The 18,515-nt window shown below is 38.3% G+C and overlaps 1 protein-coding gene across 1 annotated transcript in view; it reads left to right on the forward strand.

Moving 5' to 3' along the window:
* The window catches only part of ADAM23 (ADAM metallopeptidase domain 23), a 199,153-nt gene extending 181,383 nt beyond the window's left edge, over positions 1-17,770 (forward strand). Inside the window, exons 26-27 of the mRNA XM_010861278.1 lie at positions 6,370-6,460; positions 14,073-17,770. Of these exons, the coding sequence (XP_010859580.1) occupies positions 6,370-6,460; positions 14,073-14,121 (140 nt within the window). The 3' untranslated portion in view covers positions 14,122-17,770. The remainder of the gene's footprint in view (positions 1-6,369; positions 6,461-14,072) is intronic.
* The last annotated feature ends 745 nt before the right edge of the window (positions 17,771-18,515 follow it).

Here is an 18,515-nt window from a genome sequence, read left to right on the forward strand (position 1 = left end):
TCCGTTTGAAAACAGGTTGAGTTGCTACCTACTGGAAGAGATAAGCCTGTTAAGTGTCATGATAAAGAATCAAATGAATTTTGCATATATTTTTTAGTTAAAAAGTAGTGGGAGGGCAGGAGAACAAAGAGGGGAAAGGATATTTTTGAAAAAGCTGTTTTTCCACTTACTTTTATCTTGTTTTGGTGTTGAGTACCCATCAGTTAAGAATTGGAGATAATTGCTCTTGCCCAGGGGAGATTACAGATTATATCTGTTTATCTCGAATACATATTTGAAGCGTCTGTGGAATCGTGTTCATCTGGTTGTTTCTAACACCTGCGTGATCAATTGCCTAATTCTCTGGATTCTGTGGTGAGAAATTACATCCAGAGCAAATAGAAAAAGCCTTTTAAAATAGATGTTGTTATTTATCACTCTCATAGTTATTATAAAAATAACAAATATTCATTCAGCATTATGTTTTAAAGGGATTCTTTACCATGTGAAAGGGATATGTTAGTTTCCTATAATTTAGCACATACAGCTTTTATAAAATATTAAAGAGGTAATCAGACTCTCATATATTTTGGGTCTGAGGGACAATGCCTAACAAAAAGCATATATATAACATGATGCGTCCTAGTTAATTTAGTATTCTGAAAGCAATGATTTTCCATGGCCTCAAAAAAAAAAAAAAAAAAAGAGGCAGTCTATCTGGAATACATTTCATCTCAGTATTTACCTCCACAATTTGGAAGTCTGAGCTCTTATTTAGGTTATATTGAATTATAAGGGATTGTCATATTTGAAAAACATTGCTTAGTTCTCAGCTGTGTCCGATTCTTTGCAACCCTTTGAACTGTAGCCCACCAGGCTACTCTGTCCGTGGGATTTTTCGGGCGGGAATGCTGGACTGGGTTGTCATTTCCTCCTCCAGGGGATCTTTCAGACCCAAAGATCAAACCCAAGTCTTCCGAGTCTCCTGCATTGCAGGCGGAGTCTTTACCACCGAGCCATGGGGAACCCTTGAAGACTGTTACCATCACCTTATATGTTGGTCTTCTTTTCTTCCCCTCAGTGCTCTCCAGAGGCTTTCTCTGTTTTTTGTTGTGTTCCCTATTGTTTTTTGTTATTTGAAGAATAACTCAGGTTGTTTTTAGTTAATGATAAAGCTAGACTATCTGACTCATACTATTTACTCTGTGATAAAATGAAGTAATTATATAGTTGCTCATCAGGTTTACACATTCAAGGTCCTCTCTCTTCTTTGGGAGAATATTTAGCTAAAAAGGTCAACAAACCCCATATTAAGCCTTAAAAAATTGTGACTTTGAATCGTGGTTCTTTGTGTGTTTCCTTATGTCTCAGAGCACACAATTTATGTGAATACAGCCTTGTGGGAACGAATTTTTTAATTTTCATTGTTAAAGTGAAGGGAACCAGTATTTTTGGTTCATACAGAAATGTGAGTTAAAGTGCATTTTTGTCTGTAGGTTTGCATGCATAGTCACGGACACAGACTCACAAACACACTCAACCCTAAATAACCTGCCTTCCTCCAACACTAAATTTCATCTTGCCCAATTAGGGAGCACTAGGGACCTGTGCTCACTCCAGGCCCATTTTGCAATATTCAAAATCTATTCACAGAAGCTTTGATGTGTGGGGATGGAGTGTCTCCACTGAGTCAAACACTGCTGGGTCGTCTGAAGCAATTGCTACAGCATCATTGAGACCCTAACTTTATCTCAGCACATAGTTTATACCCTGGAAACTATAAAAAAACTAAAAGTGTTCCAGTACTATGTATGTCCCAAACACTGCGGGTTATTTGAAATATACTTTTCCAGATAAAATAATTTTCTGGCTGCAAATGCAGTTCGTTTTAAAGATAACTCTATTTTAAATTTGTAAGTATGTTCATAAAATTCGAATGATAAGTTCTGAGTTTTAAAAAAGATATAGCTTCTTAGGCGTATTTTGCAGTTTGAGAAGTTTATAAAAAGTATACTAATGGTTTACTGCTTTTATAACAAAAACACAGATTTGCTGCTATGCAATTAAAATCATACTTTAATTTTATCTCACTCCATGTAGGACCTATAACTCAAATTGGATTATTATTATACATGTTGAATGTATAAGAGACTATGTTTTAAGTAGGGTTTGTGGAATTTGAAGATACATTCAGAATTATTCTCAAATATTTGCAATGTGTATGTAGATCTTAATTTCATATCTTCAGGCAAAGATCTCAATATTTGACTTTCAAAGCATTTCCTGAACAGGTTATGTTGTATGTTAGTGATATCAGTGTGTAATTAATTTCCTTTGTTAAACACTCTCCGTTTTCCCTCCACACAGTGAACATGGCCACAAGCAGGCTAATAGGTGCTGTGGCTGGCACCATTCTGGCCCTTGGGGTGATTTTTGGAGGCACAGGGTGGGGAATAGAGTAAGCATCTTTCTGAGTTTCAGAGTGTTCTGTTTGATCCCCGGTGTGTGAGCTGATCCTTGGCACCCGACTCCCCCATGTGTTGTCTTGTTGCTGTGTGCCCCTTGTGGTGTGATTTGAATGTGTTTGTGTCCTGTGGTTTTCTTGTGCAGTGGAAAACCTTCTCCTGTCTGGAACAATGTGGGGCATAAAATAATATTGGGGTGCTTATGATGTCTTCACAATTAAGGCAATGGTCCCAAAGCTTTCACTGCTTCTCCATTTATAAAAGATATTTTAAAATAACAAATCTTTTTTTGACAAACCATTAACATAAATGCTTTTCTATGAGGGTTTTGTTAGGAATCTTATAACAAATTTAATCTTCATAGTCAAATGGTCTAATTGCTAAGTCCAACTCTTGTTACTCAATGGACTGTAACCCACCAGCCTCCTCTGTTCGTGGAATTTCCCAAGCAAGACTACTGGAGTGGGTTGCCATTTCCTTCTCCATCAGTAGTCAAATAGATCCACATATACAGCTAGAAATTATCAACAGTTGTAGCTCCTTTTAAAGAAAATCCAAATGTAGCCACTAACATTTGCTCTGTTTATTTAGAGTGATATAGGAGGCTTCAGCTTAATTTTTTTTTAAAGAAGTTATTTAGTTCACCGTTTTCTTTTAAAATACATCTACAATACTGTCCTTATTTTCTTCTTATAGAATAGTTAATCACTCAAATCCAAGGTTTACATAAATATTTGTAAACAAAGAGCATCGAGAAAAAACAGATATTTAGTGCAAACCTACAAAACCTTAGGTGAACAGTTGCAAGTAATCTGGTGCGTTTGTCTTAAAGAATAACCAGTGTATAAATAAGTCTACTGCATGCCACTTGCCCTACACAGAAATACAGCTCTCCTCGTTGGTGCTTTTATTTACGTTGCTTTGTACTTGATCCACATCCTCACAACAGCTGTCAGTTCTCCATGGGGTATTGCTCTTATGAGATTGCTAATCTGTAGACTAGAAGATTATCCTGATATTTTTTTCCCCTCTAATTACAGAGAGAGCATATACAAATAATAGAAATACTCCCAATACATGCTGTCTTTTCTATTGAGTGTAGTGGTGATAACATTTCCCAGTGGCTGGGGAATGAATTCCTAGTATTTTAAGAAATCACAAATAGCCTCTATTCAACAACCTCCCCAAATCCTGGGCATGTTGCTAACATCACTCACGTTTCTCTGTAGTCCCGTTAGTGGCCACACATGGTACAGTATGGGCCTGGGAGATCTAGACACTGAATTAACATGAACAGAGGAACAAGTCCAGAAGTCACACTTTCCACTGTAGATTTACTAAACTTTCTCTCCCCTGCATCAGAGGGCTTTGTCTAGACTGGGATCTTTTTGTCTAGATGGGATCTTTACATCCCATCTCTATGGACTGTGAGGCTAATTAACCCCAGGAAGCTAGAAATATTGGAAAAGATATTTTATTTCTCTTCACTTGTTAGAAAATAAATATTTTATTTCTCCTCACTTATTTATATATGACACAGCTACAATACTTAGAGAAAGCAAGAACTTTGTCCTATAAAATTTCACTTTGGGTGTGTTAATTGGATTATATACAGAAGCAACATTTCATTTCCAAGAGAAATTCTTTATATACATTTATGTGAAATTCTTCCTTGAAAAAAGGTAGTTTTCAAAAAAGTCATCCCAGTTCCTTTTTTAATATTATTTATTGGCCATAACTGCAATGTACTAATGAAATGGATACATTTTAACAAATTCCCCTTGGAGTCTTAGAGCTGGGCAAAATTGAAGCCAGTTGTGTAAAGCATAGTCTTTGTTACCAACCTTTGTTTTATCTACTCTTCCACTGTTGCAAGTGTGTGGCTATTTTTGGGTGTGACAGGTAAGTCCACATAAGTACTACTGTATTTAAACTATGTAACCAATAGGACCTACTGTATAGCCCAGAGAACTCTGCTCAATATTCTGTAACCTAAATGGGAAAAGATTTTGAAAAAAAAAAAATGGATACATGTAAACATATAACTGAATCACTTTCCTGTATACTTGAAATGAACACAACGATGTTAATCAACTGTATTAAAAAAAAAGAGCAGAAAAAGAAATGTGGGAAGGAAACACAGCTAAGTGGGATAACGTTTAGCAATCTTTGTGTAAAGATAGTAAGTTGTTTTGACTTTTCAGGGTGTCTGTCATAGCCTTGTGTTCTACCTCTGCTGTCTCTGCCTGAAATCAGCCATAAACAGTATGTAAACCAGTGATCGTGGCCATGTTCCTATAAAATTTCTTTGCCAAAACATTCATCAGGGACAAATTTGGCCTGTGGGCTGTAGTTGGCTGCCCCTCAGTTTGTAGCATAAGGTTGAGAGTCAGACAGTCTGTGTTCAGATTTTGCCTCTGTCGCTTATTAATGTCTAGAAGCCTCTGTTTCTTCATCTATTAAAGAGGGATAAAAATAGTTCCTATCTCATAGGGATTTTATGAGGATCAAATGAAATATTAATATTTGTCAAGCACTTAGAACTGTACCTGGTAAATATAAGTACTCAATATACAGTAGGTAATCTGTTTTTCTTGCTCTCCCAATTATTTATTATTGTCAGTGGGACTCTACGGGCCACTGAGATTTGTGTTCTGTAGAATCTCAGTGGTGCATCTTAAGAGCATGTCCCTGTCCGGGAGCTGGTGAAGACCACATCCCTGACACTCCCATTGCCCTATACTCTATCCCACTCATGCGCACAGCACTGGATGATCCTAGTAAAAACATATAATGTACACAGTTTTAGTGCAGTGGCATCCATTTATATACACAGCTGAGGGCACTAATGTGAGCAGAAAAGAGAATTTTTTACACAAAAATGAATGTATGCACAAATTCAGGATTTTAGGAGAACTATCAAAATTGGTTTCATGACTTCTGGAACAGAGATAAATAGGACTGGAATTAGTTTGCTCTTAGGAGCACTGAGCCTGCATATTAGCTCCCTGGAGGATATGATACTTAGAATAATTCATGTACTGAAGTTAATGTTGCTTAGATTTAAAAATAGTGTGCTAAGGTGTTTTCCATGTGAATGGAGAGGATTTACTATATGTTTCAACTGTTGCTAAAACAATTGACAAAAAATTTCCACTTTGCATTTTCATTCTTGCTGTCTTTACTTCTCACTTCTTTTTTTTTTCAAATGTCTCCAAGCCTCAAATTTCTCTTAGTTATACCTGGAAACTTGAAGATCGAGTTGAACTTAAGGAATCTTTATCCTATTTCCCCAAAATCACTCAAATAAATTTTATGCTTCCTTTGTATCTTGTCTTTGGAATTCCATGTTGCTGTATAAACACTGTATGGGTCTCTGCAATGAACAAGCATCTTTGAGCGCCTCCCAGTTAGATCTTTGTTGGTACCTTCCTTCTTCCTTCTGAATTTTAACTGTCTTCAATGAGGGATAAAAAATTTGAGCATTTAGACAACTTTATCTGCTGCTTGCAAAGAGCACTTTAGTGGAATATTTTTCCTTCTTTTCATGCCTTCATTTGCCAGCCAGAGAGTACGAATTCTAATGCTGTCATGTTTATTCGTTCTTTTACTTGTTTGCTTCCTGATCCTGGGGTAGGGGAGGAGAAAAAAAGATGGGCGACGGCAGCAAGTGGGCATCTGTAACTTTCTTCAGATTCTGCGGAAGGTGAATGGAATGGAACTTATTCTGTCAGTGGTGCAGAAACTTGAGACTTATAGGCAGACGGATCTAAGCAGTAGCTGTCTATAAACAAGGGCGATATTTAAGTGTTTAGTGATCTTTTTCAGAGGGGATTTACTTCCTGTAACTGCTTATCTGCCTGTCGCTGGTGGTAATGAAAGTGGTCAGCTCATCTGACTTTCTTCCCATGATCCTCTGCCACAGGTCCTAGTGCCACCAATCTCATAATAGGCTCCATCGCTGGGGCCATCCTGGTAGCAGCTATTGTCCTGGGGGGCACAGGATGGGGATTTAAGTAAGCAATGCCGCATGTCTTCTTCTCAGTGGCTCTGGCACTTCTCTCTTCTGCTTACGTAACCAAGTTTTGAGTTCCTGCTACCAGATTTTAACAGTAAAACTACTAAAAATAGATATTTGTGTTCAGAAATGGGTCAGAAGAAACATGGAACCTCAAATACCATCTTCAGGCAGATGGGAAAACCCAAAATGTAGAAAGCACTTATATGCAGTACTTAAAGGAGAAGTTCTTTGATAAAAGTAGTTTTAGGAGCAAGCATCCTGAGAAACATTTATTTATATGCAGATAATCCAGGAAACTGTTGTTGGATATAAGTGCATCTCCTCATACAAGATCTTTGTATCTGTTTAAAACTGCTTTCTATGCCATTGACATTTTGAAATTTTCATAACCTTATTTTTCACCCGTATAGCTTTGTGATTTGAAAAGCTTTATTATTTTATAAAAACATTAGTTTCATTAATTCCCTAACCTACTAAATCGGTGTCTCATTGGAATTTGAGGTCTGTGGCTTTGTGTCACTTACTATTTTTTAATGAACTGTTAATATTGACAGGATTGGTAGACTAGGTGTGGTTTCATAGGACGTTTCAGCTTGGATTGTACCTGATCACTGAAGTAAGTTTGTTTAAATAGACACACCAGATAATCACAAACAAACCTTGACTGTGGTCCAAATTTTTGAACCTATTTTGTCCAGTTTGGCATTTCCATACCTTGAATTCATTGGATAATTGCTTCCTATATCTTTTTGTGCTGTGATGACTTGTTTATTGTGGTTTGTAGATAAGACCTAATATTCCCTGTGCCGAATACTCCCTGTGATAAATTGAGTTTCAATTAGATCTAGGGAAACAAATTTAAGTGGGAAATAAGAATATTACCCAAATTCAAAACCCACTTTGCCTCCATCTGGTTACTTAATAGAGGAACTTTTTGACCTGAATTATCTGAGTAATTACCTCAATTATGAACTTTTTTATGTTTTATATTTGGAATTCTCAATTCAATATATTTAAACCAGGTAAAATTGTCATTATTAGAAATTTATTATGAAAGAAAAACAAGCCAAAAGATGATTTAAACAAATTAAACTTTTTCTGCTAATTTTGTTATTATATTAAGATTTAATGAATAAGCCTACAAATTTTTGAGTGGCTTCAGCTTGGAAGGGTATTATCAGATGGTACCTCTTTTCTTCAGAGATATTTATAAATTTGAACCTGTTTAGTGAAACAGTAATTTTGACATCAGTGCAAAGACACACAAACACATTTAACTTTCTCACCATGATATTAATAAGAGTTTTCCCAGTTAATGAGTCACTCATGTGGTACCTAACAACAAAAAAATATGTGTTTGTTTGGGCTGAAATAATTCTAGCAAAAACTTTTCTTAGTGTCTCATGACTGTAAGAAGGTCATTATGCATTTCAGTAGTTCCATGATTTGTTACTCTAGAGTGCTCCTTTGAACTTTTTCAGAAGTATGCCTCAAGGAAAATAAAGTTGGCTCATGCCAGGCTTATGCCTCCTTGGTGTTAGGATACTTCAGTTTCAAAGGCCTGGAAAAGAGTCCACTGGGCATCTTAGCCATCCAGCCGCATGCAGTGACAAATGTACCACTTCAGCATTTGGAGATGAGAGCACTGTTCTGTAGCAGGACCTCAAAACAGTGGCCTGGCCTAGCTCACAGCTTGAATTGCATGTTTCTTTGGGGAAAAGCAAAAAAGCATTTATCACTGTATAAGTAGTTATAGGCCTGTACAGTGTATTTATATCTGAGAAAGACATCTAGTTATCAGAACAGAAAACAAAGGGGAAGAGAAGGATGTTTAGTGAGGTGAGAAATAGCCTTTGGGGGGATGCTGTGCAGACATGTGTGGCTGGGTTCTGTCAGTGTCCCTTCCCTTCCCTATGACCCTTACAGGAAAACATTTAGAAGGCACACAGTAGTGTAAAGTAAAGTAAATATTTGTATGTCCTGAAACAAAGGAAAAAATGAAGACAGAATTCTTGAACATGTCATTTTAGCAGTTTAAATTTGTAGGAGGTACTGCTGTTTGTGCTATTTGTTCCTCCATGGGAATCTTTAGTTTAGATTTTTAGATGTTAGATCTTTAGATTTTAATAGTAGCTATGTGGTTTGTATGGAGCTTTAAATAACTACTTCAACCTTGCAATAAAAGCCTTTGGGTGCTGAATGATGAAGCTTCAGTGTTCCCACCCTTCACACAGTTTTAGAGATGATTAGTCTAGAGATGATTTGGAAGTGTAATTATTTTCTGTTTGAATTGAAACTTTGAAGTCTTTCATTGAGTTCAATGTAGATACAAAAGAGGTTTCTTTAGAATCAAAAGTTGAAAATAGTTTGTAAAAAGAATTGCTCTAAATATCTTTATTGGAAAGCCCTCCTGACTGGGTTTTTATTACTGGATGAGAAATTAGCAAGATAGCCTAAAGAATCTGAAGGTACATATACTTAGCCATCCAGGAAAATAACTGCTCAGGGGAAGTATTGCTTTTTTCTAATGTGGAATTTCTTTAGGTGTAACATTCTGAATAATGTAGTTGTGGAAGAAGTTTCATACCCAGCATAACTTGTTCAAATATGAATGAGAGATACAGCTGTGCTCTGACTCCTGACACTGCCATTAGGGTTCTTTTCTTAACCATATTTACCTGTAAATAGCTGGTTAAAGCATAAGCTTATGTGAGTGTACATGCATGTGTGAATGTGTGTAAATTTGTGTGTGTAAAGTGATGATGAAGCTTTATCAAGATTGTGTGGTCAACGGACTGTTTCTGGATTGTCAGTGAGGATGCTAAATCTTAAAAAAATAAAAATTATTTAAAAACTGGAGGAAAAAAACAAATAGTATGAATTTAGATTACTTCTTTTTAGCAGAATAGTAGAGTCTGAAAACTTGGGTTAATGCAAGCAAGACTTCCCTGAGCAAGATGGTAAAACTCTTAAAAATGTTTTATTGGGTAGGTTATTTTTAAAAACTATTCTGATATATTGGGTAATGTGGTAGGCATACCTAAGTAATTTCAATAGTTCTGTATTCCAGAAGTGTGAAGATGCTAAGGGATAGTTTAGTCTATGGATTCTCAGTCTTTAAGGTGTTAGGATTTTTCTCTGAGAAATCTTGTGAAAACTGAACATAGGCCCTTGTCATACCAATTTGGTCAACTTTCTCCCACATCTGCATTTATTTGCTCTCACCCTCTGCTCTTTTTTTTTTTTTCTCTCCATCCCTGCACTAAATAAAGCTATGAACTGTGGTGCAAAAGCTTGCAAACGTGGTTGCCAAGGAGGCTCATGGCTATCATTCAGCGTTGAATAATAATGTTGCTCCACTGGGTCATTAGAGTTGTTGCCTTTCCTGGACATTGAAAAAAATCAAGAGACTGAAGTATCATTTTAGTAGCATCTTTCTCGAAAGCTTAGGACGAGTGACAAGCATATAAAAAGATAATTTCATCTCTTCATCTAACAATGAACAGAATTGCTATTATTAACTTGGATGCAGCTTTTTTTCTGAATTCTCTAAATCTGAAGACAGGAGTTTTGATGTGAGCAATATGGTCATCTATATGCCCATAAAGTATATCCACACCATGGGTGATGGTGGTAGAAAAGAGATTCTAGGTGATGATAGGAAAAGAACTTGAAGGTTAATAGTGCCCTAGTTTGCTGACAGTTCGTATCACAAGATTTGAGGACAAATGTTGAGTTCTTTCAAACGTGTTATAATTGCAGGCTATGGAAGACTATTGCCATGTCCCCTTATTCCACCACCTGCTCTCTCCATGGGATTCAGCTGTAGGAGTGGCCATGTTGCCCTGGCAGAGCTGCCCCTGACATTAAAAGTGTTAATTTAATAAGTCTGTGTAATTAAATATGTGGCTTCCTGTCTATGAGAAGTCAGATTCAGTCCCTACTGAACCTGACTTGGACGCTAGGAGACTGTTTGGCTTGTGTTCCTTGTCGTTGGAGGTGCTAAAGAAAAGACTGTTTAGATACTTGCAGTAAATGAAACTGAAAGGGTCATATCTGGATTATCACAAGGAAAGTTAACTGAATTGTTTGGCATACTGAATGAAATTTGAAATGAACCTAATATTGCTAATTACATTTTCTCAAAAAATCAGATGTCTTTTTTCTGCTTTTGTTTTTTGTGGAGTTTAGAAATGAAATCAATTTTAGCTAGTCTTTCCATGAAGAGGATAACCAGATTGCTCCTTACCTAAATTCCATGACCATATCCCAGTGCAAAATAAGGGACCTGGTTTCCCCAGTATCCCTCTGACACTTGGGTTAGGCACTTTCTTACTCAGCCCTAGCAGGTGGTGGTGGTGCTAGGTTAGCCAGAAAGACCCAGTTCAGCTCCCGGACTCAACCACCTGTGAAAGTGAACTCAGTCTAAGGTGACCAAGGAGGCAGAGTTGGGCAAAGGGTTCTTGGTGGGCGAGTGATGACTCGTCATGGAAAAAGAAGATCTTAGTGGTGGATAAACATACCCTTAAAAGAATATCTAAGACTTTACAATTCCCCAAACATTATTGTTACCTGAAGAGCCTTTTAAAAACCTTTTGTAGATGTATATATAGTATAATATATAGTAGACAAAAGTACAGGTTTTTCAGAAGTAGTAAAAATGGATGAAAACTGAGTCAATGCAGGGTTTATGGATTGCACTGATATTCTATAATGATTCAGAAATACCTTGCAGGTTATGATGAAAAAGTGAGCGGCCTTCAGAATCCAGTGAACAAAGGATTTCAGAGGAAATGCTTGTGGAAGGAAAGCAGCAAGCATCTACGGATGAGAGATGTGCTTTCACATTAAAATAGAACAAAATAACTTGATAGGCAGTTCTCAACATATAGTAGCCAGTAGTGGTTTTACAGTTGACCCTGAAAGTCAGCCAGCTGCAGGAATGGCCCTCACTGTCCTCATCACAGGGCTCCACCTTCTCTCTGCTGGGACGTCAGTGGTGGAAGCGTGGTCCTGGAACCCCCCACTAGGATTTAGAGTCCATTTTCCCATAGACAGGAGGGTAGGTTGGCCTCCTGATCTGCCCTGGGAGGCCAGTCATACTGTAGGACATTGTTTTTATAAAAAACGCAATCTAAGCTTCAAAACTGACAACTTATGGACACTAGAGGTTGCCTCTATGTCAGGCTGAAATGGAATTTCATATCTCCAAATGAACCAGGGAATTCACTGGCAGTCCAGTGGTTAGGACTCAGGGCTTTCACTTCCGAGGACCCAGGTTTGATCCCTGTTTGGGAAACTCAGATCCTGCAAGCTGTGTGGCTTGGCCAAAAAAAAAAAAAAGGACCAGATTGCTATTACGACCTTAAATGTGGCTATTTATCTGACATTCCCTGAGTTTGAATAAAGGGATTTAGATAAGGGCAATAGAGTCATTTTGAGCTTCCCTTGTGGCTCAGCTGGTACAGAATCTGCTTGCAATGTGGGAGACCTGGGTTCGATCCCTGGGTTGGGAAGATCCACTGGAGAAGGGAAAGGCTACCCACTCCAGTATTCTGGCCTGGAGAATTCCATGAACTGTATAGTCCATGGGGTCGCAAAGAGTCGGACACGACTGAGCGACTTTCACTTTCAATATAGTCATTTACATGTATAGCATGAGCCCACTTGATTTTTCCTCCGCATCCAGTTTTAATTGGGGAGATAAAAGTTTAATGGTTCTCTTGCATTCTGGCAACACATATCTAAATAGGTTGGGGCTCCTAGTCCTTCAAGATCATTCCGCAAGGTCAAACAGTTGCTGTTTTCCCCCCACCTGACTCACAGGAAGTGTGGTTCCTAATGCATCTACCTTCAAGGGCAGTGAACATGCTGGAGTCACAGGCCCTGTGCTCTGAAGGAAACTGACTTAGTAACAGATACATCATGGGAGACTTCCCTTTTGTCCTCTCCTCTCTTTCCTGGGCAGCATCAGCAATGATTGCTTTTAAGGATACTGACCCAAAAGAGGGTTGAGAGGGAGGAAGGGGAATGGTGAAAAGGAAAAAGTAGCAGTCCTACAAACAGTGTTTGTACTATGTCTTAGCCAGTGATCCACATGCTTAAGCCATTAGAGAAGATGCCATAATGAAAACTTTGAAAAAGAAAAAGGGAGATTTTCTTTAAAGAGTTTTATATTTGCTATTGAAAAAGAGAAGCATCAAAGCAGTCATCTTGGAGAAAAAAAATAAGAACTTTGCAGGATGTCTTTCTACATATTTTGAGCTTTGGTATTGTTTTTATTTTGAATTACCTGTGGGGACGAGGAATATACTGCAGTCCTTTTGGTACTCAGGGCTGTAAGGGTATCAGCTGGCCCTGAGTGAGCGGGCAGGGAGGGGGCGGAGGGGCCTCCAGTTTTGCATGACGCCGTGGTGGCAGCTGTGTTGCGCCCGCCCAGTGTGCAGACTGAATGCATGAACCCCTGCTTGATGCCCCACATGAAGCCAGACCATGGGGAGGTTGCAACCAACTCTTGTTGTTGCCTTGTAGTGTCTTGCTGGTTCTCTTCTTTCTCTTTTTAAACAAGAACCTCTTTTTAGGAGACTGGACACTGTGAGCAAAGCATTTTAACTTGCTTATCTCAACTAAGCTAAGCTGCTCCATTTGCTTAACTAACCTGAGCCTGTGTCCATTCTCCTTGGAGTGTACCATCTTACTGTGCACTCTGGTTTTCTACTTTCTAGGTAAGAAAAATGCTTGTTCCAAAGTGAGGTAAGAGCTCACACCCCAAGGCAGCAAGATAACTGAGTAGAGCAAAGTTTTTTTGTTTTGTTTTGTTTTTGTCACTTTGGCAAAAGCCAGTCCACAGATACAGAACTCTTAAGTTCCCAAAGGAAGCAGTTATAAGACTTTCAAAATATTTCTTAGTTTTTCTAATAGTCCCCTAAGTGGAAGAGCCTCCTGGATTAATTTATACCTAGTTAAAGTTAGCTATGTCATTTCCTTCTGAAATCTGCTTCCCTGATATCTCAGTTGGTAAAGAATTCACCTGCGATGCAGGAGACCCCGGTTTTATTCCTGGGTTGGGAAGATCCGCTGGAGAAGGGATAGGCTACCCACTCTAGTATTCTTGGGCTTCCCTCGTGGCTCAGCTGGTAAAGAATCTGCCTGCAATGCGGGAGAACTGGGTTTGATTCCTGGGTTGGGAAAATCCCCTGGAGAAGGGAACAGCTACCCACTCCAGTATTCTGGCCTGGAGAATTCCATGGACTGTATAGCCCATGGGCTCGCAAAGAGTGGGACACAACTGAGCAACTTTCACACTTCCTTCTGAAAGAGACAAATTGGGCTGCTGAGGCTTTCTGTGGTTTACAGTGAACAACTGGAAGCTTCTTTTCAGCCTTCACAAATGGATATACACTGGCAGGGAGGTTGTAACAACATCCAAGAGTGTGAGCTGTTCAGTGTTTCGAGTTATTTTGGACAGTCTGCCTCGGGGTGAGTTGATTACTTTGCTCTGGAACTAGCGTTGCTGTCATTATCATTACCCTTCTCTCATCATGATCTGATTAATATTGTGGATTTTTCCCCTTCTGCTTGCATCTTCTTTTGACGCGCTCTGGAAGAAATGTCAAGAAGAGGAGGTTTGATCCTACTCAGCAAGGCCCCATTTGAATCAGCGGCCCTGGATGAACAGCGTCTTGCACTGTGGGATTCTGGGTATGACGTACTTGCAGCATCGTTGCCAGAACTATTAAGTCTGTGAACAAAAACCTTGGGTGGTTATGACTAGAGAACTAACGTTGGGGTAACAGGGATGGGGTCAAAGAAAAACTGTCCTTTTGGAAATACTTTCAAAGAACCCTTCCCACCACCTATCAATAAAGGGGAGCAAAAGACAATATTGTACAAAGAACTATTTCAGAATCTTTTTTTTTTTTTCTAATGAAAGGAAGAAGGAAGAACAACAAAAATTAAGTGCAATAAAAGAACCATTAAAAAATAGCAAATGATCTTTTTCTTTCCTCAGCCTGCTACCACTTAATATCTTCTAAATGATTTAGCATGATTTTTTTTGTTTTTCTTTTCTTACCAATGACACACTCCAGCGGCATGAAGATCTAATTTTCGAAAGGGTAAAATCTGCATGGCCTATATACAACAAACAGCTAGCAAGCCAATCCACAGCAAAACCTGCAACAGATTTCCTAAGATGAAAGTTGGCAGATGAACCCACGGAAGCTGCCTGCCCCCTCCCCGCTGCTCCCTAGTCTTGACCAGGCCATGAGGAACTCACACACCCCTGCTCTTGTTGATTCACTTCCTGTTGTCTTTTCTCTTGGACCTCACATCCTTTGGAAATGGAAGCTGGAATTTGAACAATGATGCTATTGTATAGTTCTTTTATAAATGTAAATATGGAAATAGATTTTGACACATCATTTTCACTTGTCTGTACGGAAGTATTTCTCTTGTAAAGGTTGTCTGTAAATTTGAGTTTATTGTTTGTTCTCCATCATTTTTACTTTTTCTCTATTTCTCTTTGTCCTCTCTTGTAACATGTTGTACAATGATTCTTGAGTTTGCTTTAAAAAAAAAAAAAAACCAGATATGGCCACAGATTCAAGGAGTTTGAGCACAAAACAGGTGCAATTAAAAAAATGAAATGATTGAATGAGATGAAATGCTGGAAACCAAAAATAAACAAAGGGTGGGGGACACAAAGAACAAAATAACCCATAGGAAAAACATACAAATTATGTAAATGCAAATATATGTACTCACAAGTCTCTAAATTTTTTTGATGTCATTATAAACATCTGTATATAATGTAAGAAAGTAGACACCCTCTCTAATTAATCACAAAAGTGCCAAGCTCATGATGTCAGTTTTTGATTTTGAGTTTTCTTTCCCTGTCTTTAATGTGAAAGGAGGATAAACTTAAAGCCTTAAATTTAAAAAATAATTTTTAAATGTTGAAAGCTTGGGGAAAAAGTTAAGCTTTTCATTTTATTCCATATCTGTTATTGTCAGTATTTCATTATGCCTTCAACTTCCTGCCTCAAAATATATCTGGTAGATCCCCACTGTAAAGCTGGTAATGAGGACAGAAACAGCATTTACCTTTTTCTGAACACTGTTAAGATAGGCTTTAATTCTGTGTGTTGTGTTTTCTACTGGCCTTGTCTGGCCTGTGGTGTATGACTGATCTGTGGAATGTTGTGATGGATTACAGTGGGATTCTACTACATACAAATTCACATCGTTCTTTTCCCTCCAGGCAGATTTGCAGATGTAATCTGGGTTCCCAAGCCCCTCTGAATTTAATTCACTGTCACTGGTTTTTTTTCTTCCATTGATGGTCAAGATAGCTTTCGTTCAAGTGTTGAGTATCTACGGTAATAAAGAAATTTAGTTCCACTTTTTTTTAATATAAAAGCTTGTACATGATCCCTTTAGTAAGCATCCATCTAGTGATGTTTTACTGTTTTACTGAGGGCCCCTAAAGAGCCCACACTTCTGTAACATCCTGTTTTTAGAAACGGGACATCCAGTTGTTCCGTTCACTTCTTCCTGACAACTGAATTAGTTGCTCAAGTGAGCTTTGAGTTCTTTTTCAGCAAGATTCATAACACTAGTCTCACCACTTTTGCCTGGACTTTGCAAAGGATTTTTTCCTTAAAATGTGCTGCTTTAAACAGTGGGGTTTTCCCCAAGTTATCCTTTGCTTTGGAAGTGTTGCAGTCGTAGAGCAGGAACCTTCTTTCTAAATGCTACAATAGACCGTCATCTAACATCTTAATCCTGTTATTGCTTTCTGAGTCCTAGGTGCTACACAGGCATGTAGTCTTTCTCTAGAACTAGCTGTATGTTTCTGTTGTACTAACAGGGTTACATACAAGGTTTATCAGCCTTACCCTTGGTGTCATAAGACATGAGTTGTATCCTTCTACCAAGCAGCATTGGCTCTTAGAGGGAGCCTGGAGGAAACTCAGATTCCTCGGGATCTCTTCCTGTCACTCTGTGGTTTGTGTCTCTCTGTTGTTGAGTCCTGTTCGCCAGTGGATACTTAGCTGCTGCTGAGTCCACCATACACATTTCACTGCTGTTCCAGAGGTACCGTGGTTGACTTAATAGGTACAAAACCATGGTAGTACAAACAAGTTTAAACCTGTTGTTAACTTCTGAGCATTTCACAAACAACATTGTAAATGTGCGATGTTATGTTTTAAATCAGACCACAGTGGTCCCCAAATATTATGTACATATGGCAACTGTCAGTGTAACTTTTTATTACACTGGCACTTTCATAGGTAATGAAACCTATGCTCCAATGTTAAATTATTTGTGTGTATATGTAAAATACACGAGCTTTAAGCTATCTGTGTATGACTATGAAAGACAATGCAACCATACCAGTTGTGAACAGTGGATTATAGTTATGTTTGGTGGTATTAGTTTATGTAAGATCAAGGTCTGTTGTATTTTCTCTTGCACATGCCATTCATTTGCTGATTCTTGTGGTGTGAATATGCCAGTTTATTCTTTTGAGCTCAAAGCACAAGCATCTGACCGTTTAATGTTACCCAGCAAGAGTTAGTGTAAAGTGATGACAGGTTCCCATTTCACCCGTTAACGTTTGCTTCATGAATCGGTGACACCTGGAGAGGAGATGTGCGCTGACTTCATTGCTCACCCTGGGATACTGCATGAACCCATCGAATTAGAGCTGCTCTCCCTAGATAAATGAGCAGTACACATAGGTGCATGTTCCAAAACATGAATCACATAGAGCTGTGGAGTTTTGCCAAGTGGTATGTGTGTGACTTTAGTTTCTGTTTTTCTTTCTTTTTTAACTATGCAGAGATGGGAAATGCACAAACTTCTCAAAGACTAGTGTCTGAAGAACTTTCCAAACAGTACTTGAATCCTTTCTTTAAAGTCATCCCACCATCCTTTATAGCCATTGTTGCTTCCACTGTTAACTTTCATTTTTAGATGGTTTCCAGTTCTTTAAGTGCACAGCCTGAAGTTCTGCTGGAAGCTAAATAAATTCATTCGTATCTTGGTTGTCTATAGATGGAGATTCAGTAGTCATTGTATGCATCTTCAGTCAAGTGTATATTAAAACTTTCGTTAACATTGAATGTTGTAGTTTTATACTTTGGTCATTTTTCTTAAACCCCTTTTCTGTGCTCTCTTGTGTTGTTGATTCAATGGCTGTGCACCAGATAACTTTTAGCGCCGGTCTCTCAATCAAAGGCTCACTGAAAATTTAATCGGTCAATGGAGCAAAATAAAATCCTGATTGATGGTAAATATATTGCTGATTAGGATTCAGCTTCAGTGGATTTATTGGAAATGCTTTGATTTTTATAAGTCCGGGCGGTGGCAGGGGGGACACAGTAGAGTCATGCCATTACTATATTTCTTTCTTTGTTGTCTCTCTTCTGAGTTTAAATGGGGGATGGCTAGTCATAACATCCACACTTTTGACCCTGGTACCATTAGAATCAAACTAAAAAGAAAATAGAAGTGTTTGGTTGTCTACATTGTAATACCAAAAACATTCAAAGGAAGGTATTTCCTCACACCTTACATAGGATTGTTCATCAAATAATAATCCTTTTTTATGAATGTCTCTCAGTGTCTCCTCTCTCTTCCCACTGCCCTGCTTTGGTCTGGCATCGACAGCTGCGTGTATCTCACATAAAGGTACTGCAGTAACACAAAGCCTAATCTGACTACATCATTCCTCTGATAGAGTTTGTAGCAGTTCTTCATTTTCTATAGGATAAAGCCCAAACCTAACAATATGACTTAAAGTGCTAGCTGCCTTTCATGACCTCACCCTCGTTTATTTTTCTAGTCTTCATCAATTCTTATCCTCCCATAATCACCCTGCTTAGAGTCCCCCTCAAGAGCCTTATCTGCCCAAGTCTGAAGAGTCTGATGTAAATTTTATGTCCGATCACCATGGTTCATTTGTTTCTATGTCATTTTGTATGATAAAAGAAATATGGAACACTTAAAGTAACATGAAGATTATACTTTAAATAAAGAATATT

Source organism: Bison bison, unplaced genomic scaffold (assembly GCF_000754665.1).
Source record: "Bison bison bison isolate TAMUID 2011002044 unplaced genomic scaffold, Bison_UMD1.0 scf7180017864471, whole genome shotgun sequence".
Taxonomy (NCBI): domain Eukaryota; kingdom Metazoa; phylum Chordata; class Mammalia; order Artiodactyla; family Bovidae; genus Bison; species Bison bison.